At 43.5% G+C, this 12,152-nt stretch overlaps 1 protein-coding gene across 4 annotated transcripts in view; it reads left to right on the top strand.

Annotated features, from left to right (window-relative positions):
• Positions 1-12,152, top strand: part of NALCN (sodium leak channel, non-selective) — a 296,965-nt gene that overhangs the window by 82,974 nt on the left and 201,839 nt on the right. For all 4 annotated transcript variants that reach the window (XM_043892088.1, XM_043892089.1, XM_043892087.1 and 1 more), the window contains 2 exons: positions 8,722-8,864; positions 8,991-9,095. In XM_043892088.1, the coding sequence (XP_043748023.1) occupies positions 8,722-8,864; positions 8,991-9,095 (248 nt within the window). The remainder of the gene's footprint in view (positions 1-8,721; positions 8,865-8,990; positions 9,096-12,152) is intronic.

Raw genomic sequence — 12,152 nt, 5'->3', positions numbered from 1 at the left:
GGCCCTATGGACTGTACCCTGCCAGGCTCCCCTGTCCATGGAATTCTCCAGGCAAGAATACTGGAGTGGGTTGCTATTTCCTACTTCAGGGGGTCTTCTCGACTCAAGGATCAAACCCTCATCTCTTGCGTCTCCTTCATTGGCAGGAGGATTCTTTACCACTGAGCCACCTGGGAATCCCCACTTTTGTTAAAGTTAGAGCAAATGTATTTTATAAAAAGTTTTCTATTTTAGTGATATGTTCTATTTCTCAAATGATTATGTTTGTATCATGGAACAAAGTCATAGAATTTCAGATCATATCACTGAATGAGCAGAAGGTACACACCAAAACTAGAGTCACTTCTGAATTTTATGTGGTTCCAATTTTCATCATAGATTCTCCCCATCAGTGAAAGTAAGTGCAGTGTTGCTATATTTTAGGGTTTTATACTCTGGAGTTGAAACTATCTCCTAGTCATACGAGACAATAACCTGAGGAATACCGAGGGCGTGGCGAGGAGGCCCATCCTTGTCCTCTCCCCACCGCAAACAGAAACACAGAAGAACCTCTGCAAATCCGAGAACACTGGAGGAATTTTCCCCACCTCTCCCCTCCCTTTCCTTGGGGCTAGTCTGTTTAATTTTAAAAGCAGAATTTTGCTTTCACAAAGTACAGCAGACAGGAATTTGTTCAAATTCCTCCAAACCAAGCCAAGAAAAAAGTTTCAGAAAGTTCAGACGTGCGTGGCTGAGTGGAAAGAACAGCTTTTGGAGGCAGGCATGGATGCCTGGGAACACGGCTCCAGATGGTCACTGCTGGGTGACCTCAGGCAAGTGTCACAGCCTCACTGGGCCACCGGCTCCTCATTTAGGAAATGAGAGTGAAGAGGATGAACCTGCCAGGGTGTCAGTAGAGAACCAAAGCCTCTAAAAAGGGCCCTGCAGGTCCCAGGGTGGTTCTCTCCATCAGTGTGATCTCTGACAGCTCCAGGGAGCCCATCTCATTGCTCCTCTGGCTCTGTGTCCGGGAAGCTGCAGTTTCCCTCGGCGGGAGCTGCCCCAATACAGTCCAGGATGCCATCACTCTGCCCAGAACCTGACTGTCCTTAGGTCTAGGCTTTTATCCACAAGACGAAGTGGGAGCTAAGTGCCCAGGTGTTGTTATTTGGTTGCTAAGTCACATCCAACTTTTTGTGACCCCCTTGGACTGCAGCCCACCAGGCTCCTCTGTCCATGGGATATTCCATTCCAGAATACTGCAGTGGGTTGCCATTCCCTCTACCAGGGGATCTTCCCGACCCAGGGATCGAACCTGTGTCTCCTGCACTGTAGGTGGATTCTTTATCGCTGAGCCACCAGGGAAGCCCAAGCACCCAGAGATCCGTGTGAAGGTGAAAAGCCCTGTTCTGGCTGAAGAGTCCATGCCAGGGACGTCCCAGAATTTGCTGCTCTTGCCTGCTCATTGCCCCTTGAGATTTCCAGAAGAGCAGCCAAACAGAAGCGCAGTGGTGAGGAGGATGGGCTCCAAGGAACGTGTGTTCAAATCCCGTCGTGGACAAAAGACTCCACTTGTCCCACCCCAGTCTCTTCCCCTCTGCTGCTTCTACGCTGAGCTATGCTCAGTCGTGTCCGACTCTTTGCGACCCCACGGACTGTAGCCCGCCAGGCTCCTCTGTCCGTGGCATTTCCCAGGCAAGAATACTGGAACAGATTGCCATTTCCTCCCCCAGGAGATCTTCCCCACCCAGGGATCGAACCCACATCTCCAGCATCTCCTGCATCGGCAGATGGATTCTTAACTACTAGGGCTACCTGGGAAGCCCTTTCTTCGTCTGTAAATGGGGTTAAACCCCTAGGGCAGCTGCCTCAGTGAGCAGAGTGATATTATGATCTGTGAGCTCCCAGTGCTGTCGGTTGAGAATAAAACCGTGGATCTGTTCGCCTTGTTGAGGATGCGTATGGGAAAAGGGTCCCCCGAGGCAGCAGAAGAAACGTGACGGGGTGCGGGCTGGGAAAGAAATAGAGTGATGCCCTGGAGAGGGGGCTGGCAAAGGGCAGTCAGCGTCTCTGGGACTGCCAGCGAGGGCACAGAGCATCCTTTCGCAGGCAGAGCCTGGTCTGCTGTAGGCAGCTGGTGTGGGTGGCCAGCTGGCCCCAGCCACGATCTCTTCATAGAAATCAAGGCAGACGGTCCGGGTTTGGAGCTCCTCCAAGAAGACAGTGGAGCCGCCTGGCCAGCTTTCAGAGTTGGCTTCTCAGCTCATCGTCTGAGGCATCCTTCCTTCCTCTGCCACGCGTTTTCTCTCTGAAAACTTCCACCAGACCCTCTCCCTGACCTGCTCTCTGCTTTGTTCCTTTCACTGGCACCTTCACCTTCTTCTCTGCGTTTTGTCCCGATGAGCTTTTCTTTATGTCCCTAGGCTGGGCTGTTCTTGTGGTGTTTACCATCTCCCGGGGGAGGGAAAGAAAGAAACTGTACACTTGAAAATTTGGACAAACTTTTTGAACTGCTCCACCCCGCTGATAGAATAAAATACATAATCGTATGTCAGTCCGATTCGTGCAGCCCTTAAAATCAAGCTTTTGGGGAAAAGGAAGCAAGAGACACTGAGAAGTTGTCATGCAAATAAGGCCAGGTTCTTGATGGTCTCTTGTGGTCTCTCTTTAAAACGAGAGATATCCAAGACCCTGAGGTCAAAACAGAAGGATTAAAAGGCTGGCAAACTTAAATGGGCCAAAGGAAAGAGCCTTTTTACTCAAGTAGCTATGTGGATGGTGCCCCCTTTAAACTTCAGCGGTTACTGCTGGCAATGTGATATAAGTCTATCAAAGTAATAGCAGGTTTATTCAAGTTGAAGAGAATTATAAAGTGCAGCTAATATAGTGGGTACTTATTCCTGATTCCTAAGTCAGCACCACTGATGAGAAGGCAGAGTGGTGGTGTCAGTCAAATAAGAGATTTGAGTAAAACATTCAGATCTACTTCCTCATCTCTCAGAAAGAGGCAACTCCTGCCCTATCTTCTTATTCCTAATATACAGAGTTGTTGAGTGAGTTATGGATGTTCATGAAAACCCTCTGTCAAGTGTATAATTTTTTAGTTACATCAGCTAATAATGACAATTATTATATTATAAATTAAATTATATAAATATAATAATAAAAAATAATAAATATGCCCCCCCCCCCCCCGGTGGCTCAGACAATGAAGAATCTACCTGCAGTGCAGGAGACCCAGGTTTGATCCTTGGGTCGGGAACATCCCCTGGAGAAGGACATGGCAACCCACTCCAATATTCTTGCCTGGAGAATTCCCTGGACAGAGGAGCCTGGCAGGCTACAGTCCATGGAGTCTTAAAGAGTCGGACACAACTCAGCAACTAACACTTTCACTTTTTCACTTGTACTTTCAATAATAACTTTATTATCAAGTAATTATAATCTTTCTTATTATTGATGAAGAAGAATGAGTAGGAGTATATACCTGATGAATAATAATGAAACAAAAGATTAGTAAAGCTCTGAATAATCACTCCATATTCCAGACATATTTCTATGAACATTGGAAGCTAGGTGGTATTTCCAGGATTGATTTTCTTCTCGTTCTCCTGACCAGGGGTGAAAAAGTGAGCATCACGCCATCTGTCACATGGCAAGTGCCTGATTGCTCTTAATGTCAATGAGTCCAGTGCTTGCTAGAAAGGTCAGCTCTCTGGCCAGAGGAGCTCTGGCCCGTGTGGCAGTCTGGCCCGCGTGGAGAGTCACTTCATTCCAGGCGTGAGCCGCCTGGATCACAGCTGCCCAGAGCTCCTTGGCTTTGGTTAAGTTTGTTGTGCTGTTACATAATGGATACTTGGACCATATCCCATGAAGAACTGTTTTGTTTTGTTTTTTTCCTTCCTCCTTCTCCACTGTTCTATTGCTACCCTGTTGTCTGTGTTGAACATTGCCTTAGAGTGTGTTGTTAAAATCAAGCAGAAGAACAGGCAGCAATTAAGGTGTAAGGAGAAAAGGGTGTTAACAGGGGAGACATGCAGATGGCTCAGAAATATTCTGACATGGTGTGGGACCATCTTGTCACCCCTACACTGTTACTGGTGCAGAAGCCAAATTGTGACCAAGCAGGCTATATGTGGGCTCCCCTGGTGTCTCAGACAGTAAAGAACCCACCTGACATGCAGGAGACCTGGGTTCGATCCCTGTGTCAGGAAGATCCACTGGAGAAGGGAATGGCTACCCACTCCAGTACTGTTGCCGGGAGAATTCCATGGACAGAGGAGCCTGGTGGGCTTGGAGGTGACTGAGACACAAACACTTTCACTTAGGATTTCCCTGGGGGCTCAGATGGTAAAGTGTCTGCCTGCAATGTAGGTGAACTGCGTTTGATCCCTGGGTCAGGAAGATCCCCTGGAGAAGGAAATGGCAACCCATTCCAGTATTCTTGCCTGGAAAATCCTGTGGACAGAGCGGCCTGGCGGGCTGCAGTCCATGGGGTTGCAAGGAATCAGACACAACTGAGCGACTAATGGGCTACATGAGAACAGAGACTCATGCCTTTGCACGTGAATTTAGAATTCTCATTTTAACCAGACATGCTCATTTGTCCATGCTATTTCTGATCCACACCTTAAACCAAAAAGTTATTTAATGGCTTCCGGTTTCTGCTTTAACATGTGAAGAGTTTAGAAGTTATCAATCCTGCTCTCACGACAAGAGAAAGAGCTAAACAAACTCAACACCAGCAATTCTAAAAGTCAGCCGAGCTCTTAGATCTAACGGAGAGCTGAGGTTTCAGGGCACATTCATGCCTTGCTAATGCAGAGAATCATTGCTCCCCAGGGGCAGAAGCCACTGGCGCCTGAGATACTTAAACTAGAATTGAGTAATTGCTGGAGGCTGAACATGTACTAGATTAGGAGTTGAAAATTCCCCCATTTTTAGGGGGACCCAAGGCTTTCGTGAGTTTTACCTGCAGAAGACATACCTGGTTCTTACGGTGATGATCAGAGAAAAATTCCCACATGCTTCCTGCAAGGGAGAGGAACAGTGACCATTTTGAAATAAGCCCACAGCCATCTGTTCTTCATGACAGAGTCATGTCCTGGAGGACGTCTGCTTCCTCAGAGCCTCATCTGTCCTCAGAGGAGGGCAGGCAGATGACCAGAGCCCCCTCTAGCCTCTCTTTTTCACACAAACTGAGAACAAAAAGGCTGAGAAATTCTTCTGAAGGTCAAAACCCCTGAGATTTAATCATAAGATCACAGAACGTTTTCCCTCTCCAACACTGTATCATCACAGTAACAGGGGTCCAAAATAATATTAATAACTGGGTTACAACCTAGCTGCAAGACACAGAGTCTGTTTAGAAGAAATTTAGGGGGAAATCTAAAGACAGAAGGAGAGACAGAAACCAAGACACTAAAGGAAACTGAAGCCTTTGACAGAGCATAGCCTAAATTCTTGCCAGGTTATCGTAAAGCCTGATACTAAAGGCCTACCCACTTCAATTACTATCATATACACAACAGACTGGTTCGAAATTGGGAAAGGAGTCCATCAAAGCTGTCTATGTTCACCCTGCTTAAGTCTTTCATTGTAAGTTATAGAAATTTTATGTTTATCGCAACAGAAATAACTATGTTTTAGTGAAAATCATGTGTTATTTATATTTATCACATTTATTGTAAATTATGTTTGGTCAATATCATTCAGATATCTTTCTTCCATCCCACTTAGACCTGAATCAGATTTTAATATGCCACTGGAAAAAAAAAGTCAAATTATTTCAGTCCAGTCTTGGTTGATCTTTTGTACTTGTGTTTATTTACTAGTTCAGTTTTATTCAAGCATAAAGCAGGGTGTTCCCTGATGGTCTAGTGGTTAGGATTCAGGGCTTTCACTGCTGTGTGGTTGTTGTTCAGTTGCTAAGTTGCGTCCAACTCTTTGCAACTCCATGGACTACGGCACACCAGACTCTTCTGTCCTCCACTATATCCCAGAGTTTGCTCACATTCATGTCAGTTGAGTCGGTGATGCCATCTGCCTCATCCTCTGCCACTGCCTTCTCCTTTTGCCTTCAATCTTTCCCAGCATCAGGGTCTTTTCCAGTAAGTCAGCTCTTCACAAGTGGCCTAACTCTCGGAGCTTCAGCATCAGTCCTTCCAGTGAATAATCACTGCTATGGCTCAGGTTCAGTTCCTGGTTGGGGAACTGAGATTTTGCAAGCTCTGTGGCATAGCCAAAAAATAAAGATAAAACAAATAATATTTTTTTAATTAAAAAAAAAAAAGAAATTCTAACTATTGTGGCTCTTCTGAGGTAGACGGACCAACCTCACCTTAAAGTTAATTCTTATTTCCCTTGCTTATGCATGATGATGCAGAAATGTGAACAATAAGTGCCCCCAAATTCGAAGACAAGATAGCCTCAGTACTTCCTCCAAATACTTGGTTCTAATTTTGGACTATTGTGAAATTCTAATGTCATAACTGTCAACTCCCTAAAAATGACATGAAGTCCTGCCCTTTTGGCCTTGATTTTTTTGAATGTACTTTCCAATAGATCTTTCAAAAGTGGGTGACGAAGCTCAAACACTCTAAAAGAAACCACATTTCCCGCATGATATGTTTTGCTTGCTTTTGGAGAAAATTGTAAAAGCTACTAAGTAACATTTATCCCGTGTGTTAGTGGTGACCCACAGATAACTTCACGGGCAGAGCCCGTGGAAGGTGACACAGGTTAGAAGAGTGGACGATTTGAATGCTAAGGAAGGTCACTGAATGCTCACTGTGGCTCAGCAGAGTTTTCTTCTGTTTTTTAATCAACTAATGGAAAATAAATTTCCCCCGAGCTCTTTTGATCTCAAATCTCTGCTCTTCAAAGGCAGGGGCGTGACAGTCATGACCTCTGCTCTGCAGCTCTAAGCTCTAGCCTCTGTGGAAATTGCCCAGCTGCAGAGGCAGGGAGTGTTTTAGTTGGCCTGTGGGCTCAGCATCCTTGGAACTGCTCTTCTTAACGCCTAAACTTCCCTGCCCGTGTCAGCATCGGCCTTGTCAACACTTCTTTTCCATTTGTGAATCCTGTAGTTAAAGCTTTCAACTCCGCTTTTCTAGAAGTATGCTATATTTAGCACTTGGGCATTTAGAAATTCTCTCTCTGAAGAAATATGTTTCAAGTACAAATCTTTATGGCTTATAACAAAGTTTAACTTAGAAAATATATGTAAATATACAGATGCTTTTTTTTTTTTTTCCTATTTGGCCTTTGATCTCATCTCAAAGCTTTAGTGCTGCAAATGGTGAGGTTACTGATAAAGTGGATTTACTAGTGAGGCAAGGTTGTACCAAATGAGTACTTTTTTTCCTTTAATCCTTGTTACTTCTGATTTGTCCCCATTTGCTGCTACACTTTCCTGCTGTTCTGGGTGCTTTGGAATTTGCTGGTGCTCTGATTCTTCTTCCTGCACCCACAGACCCAGGGAGGCTGTCAGACATCAGCCAACTTTAGTAACCTCTGTCTTAGTTTGGACATTTGGTTGTACACACCTTCTAGTTTTCAATTTCTGGGTGATGAGCCCATATATGGGTGGATATTGGTTTTATGTCCTTTAATAATTTATTTCATTTATAGCAGTGGAATTTGTTGAGGTGAAAATGTTACCTATATTTGTCTTACTATCTTCCTATTTTATAGATGGGAAAACCAAGGCACAGAAAAGGTAGCAAGAGACAGAATTAATTGCCTCCCAAACATGCAGGTCCCTGTTCCAGAACGACTGGGCTAATTCTAGTTCCCCTACTTATTCTGTGTGCCTTAGACAGATTCCCTATACTTTATGTGCTTTATCTCTCCCCTCTTCAAGATAGGGAAATAATGACACATACTCATAATGCCATGAGGATTAAATACTGACTTTCCTCTTAACCACAGCTTCAAAAATCTGCCCACATATTGTTCCCTTGCGCTTCTTTGCATTAATAGTAGTATTTTCAATGAGAGAATTCTCCCCAAAAATACAAAGTCCTATTCAAAGATTTACTACCTTATGTTTTGGTGTTCAGGAAACACCATGGAAACTGAAAATGGGCTTCATTACATGAATTTTGGGTTACTTTAGTTCATCCTATGAGAACGTGACTTCAAATGAAACCCTGTTCTCCAATTTACTTCATTTCAGTTAAAACTATAGCACCTAAAAGTGTTAAGCCCGAAGTGGCAAGTGTATATGGTACACATCCTTTTTTATTATTATATCTTTACTTGACTTGAATGCTAGTTTTATTTTCCACATAGTTACAGCAAATGCTATAACCTAAAATTATTTTATTGCTAGAGATACTAAAATTGCCCTAGCTTGAACTCAGAAACAACTTTATCAAAATTCTAAGAATAACACCACTGGTACCATGTTTAAAATGAGAACCTACTGTGTGGTCCAGGGAACTCTATTCAAGACTGGAGGGTGACCTAACTGGGAAGGAAATCCAAAAAGAAAGAGGAGATATATGTATAGGAGTAGCTGATTCACTTTGCTGAATAGCAGACACTGTTACTTCAAGTAAAAAGAGAAATCCTTAGGAACAAGAACAGTAAAACGTTGCGTGTGATTTGAGTCCCTTTAGAAGCGCTTTTGTCATTGAGAAAATGATCACGGATAAATATTGTTTTTCTGAAAAATGTCTTCTCATTGCAAAAGTCCACCCCAACTCAGCCAGCCTCCCCCTCCCTCTGTCTGGGCAGGAACCAGCATCTTCACTGTGTACGAGGCCGCATCCCAGGAAGGCTGGGTGTTCCTCATGTACCGAGCCATCGACAGCTTTCCCCGGTGGCGCTCCTACTTCTACTTCATCACCCTGATCTTCTTCCTCGCCTGGCTGGTTAAGGTACTCCCGCAGTTCCTCCTCATCAGGTCTATGTTTTCTGACGGTTTCTGCAGATCTTTTGGTTTTGATGGCCCTCCCTCGCGCTTGCCCAGCCTTTGGTAAATGTGGCCTGTCGTTTTCTTGCAGAACGTGTTCATCGCTGTCATCATCGAAACATTTGCAGAAATCAGGGTACAGTTTCAACAGATGTGGGGGTCGAGAAGCAACACTACTTCCACGGCCACTACGCAGGTACCTGCTGGGGTGATGGCGTCACCCGGAGACGATGACGTCATTCACTGGAACTGGGCGTGTGTGTCCCTCCGCACCACCCGTGGGAATTGATGGAACTTGACAAAGCCTCTTATCATGGGCTTCTAAGGCCAGACTCGCTGAGGGAGGTGCTTAAACGTACAGATGCAAAGGCCTAAACCCAGAACAGACCCTAGGGGTGATGGCACCTATGTTTATAACAGTTCCTGGGGTGTGTTTGATACACAACCAGGCTTATCATCACATTTATTACCTACCTTTGATTTGATTCTGCCTTCACATGTCCTTAGAGGGCTTGCAGATAAAATATAGCAACTGGATGGACTTCCCTGGTGGCTGGTATTTAATGCTCCCAATGCAGGGGTCCAGGTTCATTCCCTGGTCAGGGAACTAGCTACATGTTGCATCCAAGAATTTGCATGCTGCAACTAAGAATTGGCACAGCCAAAGAGAAAAATATAAGTGTAGCGACTGTGGAATTTTCCATTTTTATAAATACACATATATTTGCAAACCAATATAACGGCTCATATGTAAAGGATGAAAATTGTTGAATGGAAATTTTATTTCATTCAGAACAAAGCAATCATAATAGAATAAATTATGAAAAAGACCCCTCAATTCCAAATGCTTGCCTGTGAATTTGAGGAATTACTGTATGTTCAAAAGGTTTCCCCTATGCTCCCAAGAAATTGGAAGTGACCATGCTATATAAAAATAGCATGGCATTTATTACATAAAAGGGTAATTCAGATAAAATGTCTTTGTTTTTATTTTTGGCTTTGTTTTGTGTATTAGTTTACTTGGTTAGAAAGGAATAGATTTATAAATATCTTTTTCTGGTATGAATCTTTATAAAAGAGAAAATAAAAATTCCTTAATTGAGAATGAAATGCTATTAATGTTAAATTTTAAGATAAGTTTAAGTTTGTGACTATATATACAAGTCTACTAAGACAAAGATATCTCAAGATTCAAGGTAGAAATTTTACTTTGAAAACCTCCAAATTATTACTTTAAAATAATATTTTATTTTTAAAAATAATTGTATCTATGACTATGTATTAAAATTTTAAAGAAAAAAATTCAGGATAGTTGCTCACTAGGGTGGAGGTGAGGAAGAAGAGGAATAAAATTAGGGAGAAGTGCAAAAGTAACAAAAATAATAACATAATTATATTTGACAGCTAACAGCAAAAATGCTATTAAACATGATATTATTTGGGAAAGCCTTATGCAGCATCTTTGTGATGTTGTGAAATTTCAAATAGTCTAACCAATTCATTATAGATGAAATAGTATTAATATTTTTCAGTTTTGTCAAACTGCTATTCATATCTTCCATGGAAGATTTTTTTAGGTGTCACCTAGGTTATATCACAGATGGCGTGTAGGAAAACCTTCAACGAGTCCACCAGATATTTCTGCTCTCATTTTTTTTAATGAACTATGAGAAATTATACAGTACCAAGTGCATTGCTGGCTTGTCTTTTAAGTAGAGTGACACCCTCATGAAGGTGTGTTTTCCAAAATAGACATTGAGAATGAAGTGTAGTACAGATCTATGAACTCCACACAGAATCCACATTTGATATCCCCGAGAGAGGAGCTAAAACGTCCTTCAAACCACATAATGCTCGTTAAGTAACTCTTACTTGTCAAACCACAGCTGGAAAAGTGGTGTTTGGAAATGCCACCAAATCAGCCAGCAGTTTTCCCAGGAAGTGAAATGTGGAGAGACTGTGAACACAGTTGTACAAAATTGCTTGGATGCAAAATTGCCCTTAATCAGGAGGAATAAGCTAGTAATTCAGAGGTAATGAGTCTAGGTATTCGGCAGAGGTAATCACACAGAGAATTGTGAAAAACCTTCATTAAGAAAAACGCTGTGGCTGAGGACCCGGTTGCTAGGCAACCGAAAGCTCCCGCAGCAGCCTCCCTGGTAAACCACCGCTTGGGCTGCCTGGCAACAGGCCGCAGGTCCTGCCCAGTCCCTCCCCAGCCCCTCAGCAAGTGATCCAGATGCTTTTGTGTGTGTGTGGAAGGGAGAAATGTCATCTGCCATGATTCTGTTACATTTGTAAAGTCTGATACAACTCTGTTCCTAAGGACCTCTGGTTAGCTGGTTTCAAACACTAAATCGGAAGTTTCTAATTCTAATAAAGCAGATGGGCTCTCAGGAAATAAACGTGGTTGTGTATTGTGAAGCATACAGCCTTTCCGAAATGAAGTCAGCTCTCACCTTCCTCTGGTATGTAGGTCATCTGCAGTTGTTCTCTGTAACGTATCCTCACAGACGGGTAAAGAGGGTCCCAGGCCTGGTGGATGCAGTGATGTTTTTAAGTCCCTGGACTTGTCCAGGTCTGTGTTTGTAGAAAGGGAAATTGTACACATTAACAGGGTGAATTAGGGGCTTTCCCTCATCTTAGGAGGTTTTGTAGGAGTTGGCTCTGATGCAGGCTGTTCAGAGGCAAATGAGAATCAGCGATGAGAATGTTTTCTTTAAAATAACAAAACAACCTCCCTCCAAGTCACAGCACAGAAACAAATTACAGAAAAATTAATGCCAAAGGTCTTGTGGAGACCATAATAGAGCAGGGTGCAGGAAAACAAAGGGAAAATGATGTGGAAATTTTCGGATTAGTAATCAGTAGCTTGCCTGAACTCCGATGGGGAGGGTGTCTCTGGCACCTGTAGTTATTAGACACGGGTCACTGTTGCTACTTGCTCAGTTATGTGTTGGGTTAAAGTGCAAGAGATTCATATATCCAGGATGCCATAGTCCCCTGTGTCAGCCCACAGTAGGACTCCCCATGCTCCAAGTCCGTAGCGGGTGTTGGCCCAGAATTGGATGCTGGGATGGGCTGATGTGCTAGTGGACCGTGTTCTGAGCACCATGTATCCCCAGTCCAGAGCTGCATGCCCATCCTTAGACACTTCACCTCGGATATCTGTTGCCAGTTGTGTGGTCCTCTGATCTAGGCTGGTTCATGATAGGGATGAGCTTAGAACTGAAAGAACTATCAAACTGTAGGG

Source organism: Cervus elaphus, chromosome 30 (assembly GCF_910594005.1).
Source record: "Cervus elaphus chromosome 30, mCerEla1.1, whole genome shotgun sequence".
Taxonomy (NCBI): domain Eukaryota; kingdom Metazoa; phylum Chordata; class Mammalia; order Artiodactyla; family Cervidae; genus Cervus; species Cervus elaphus.
The sequence above is the reverse complement of the archived record's forward strand: the minus strand, read 5'-3'. Positions and strand labels throughout refer to the sequence as shown.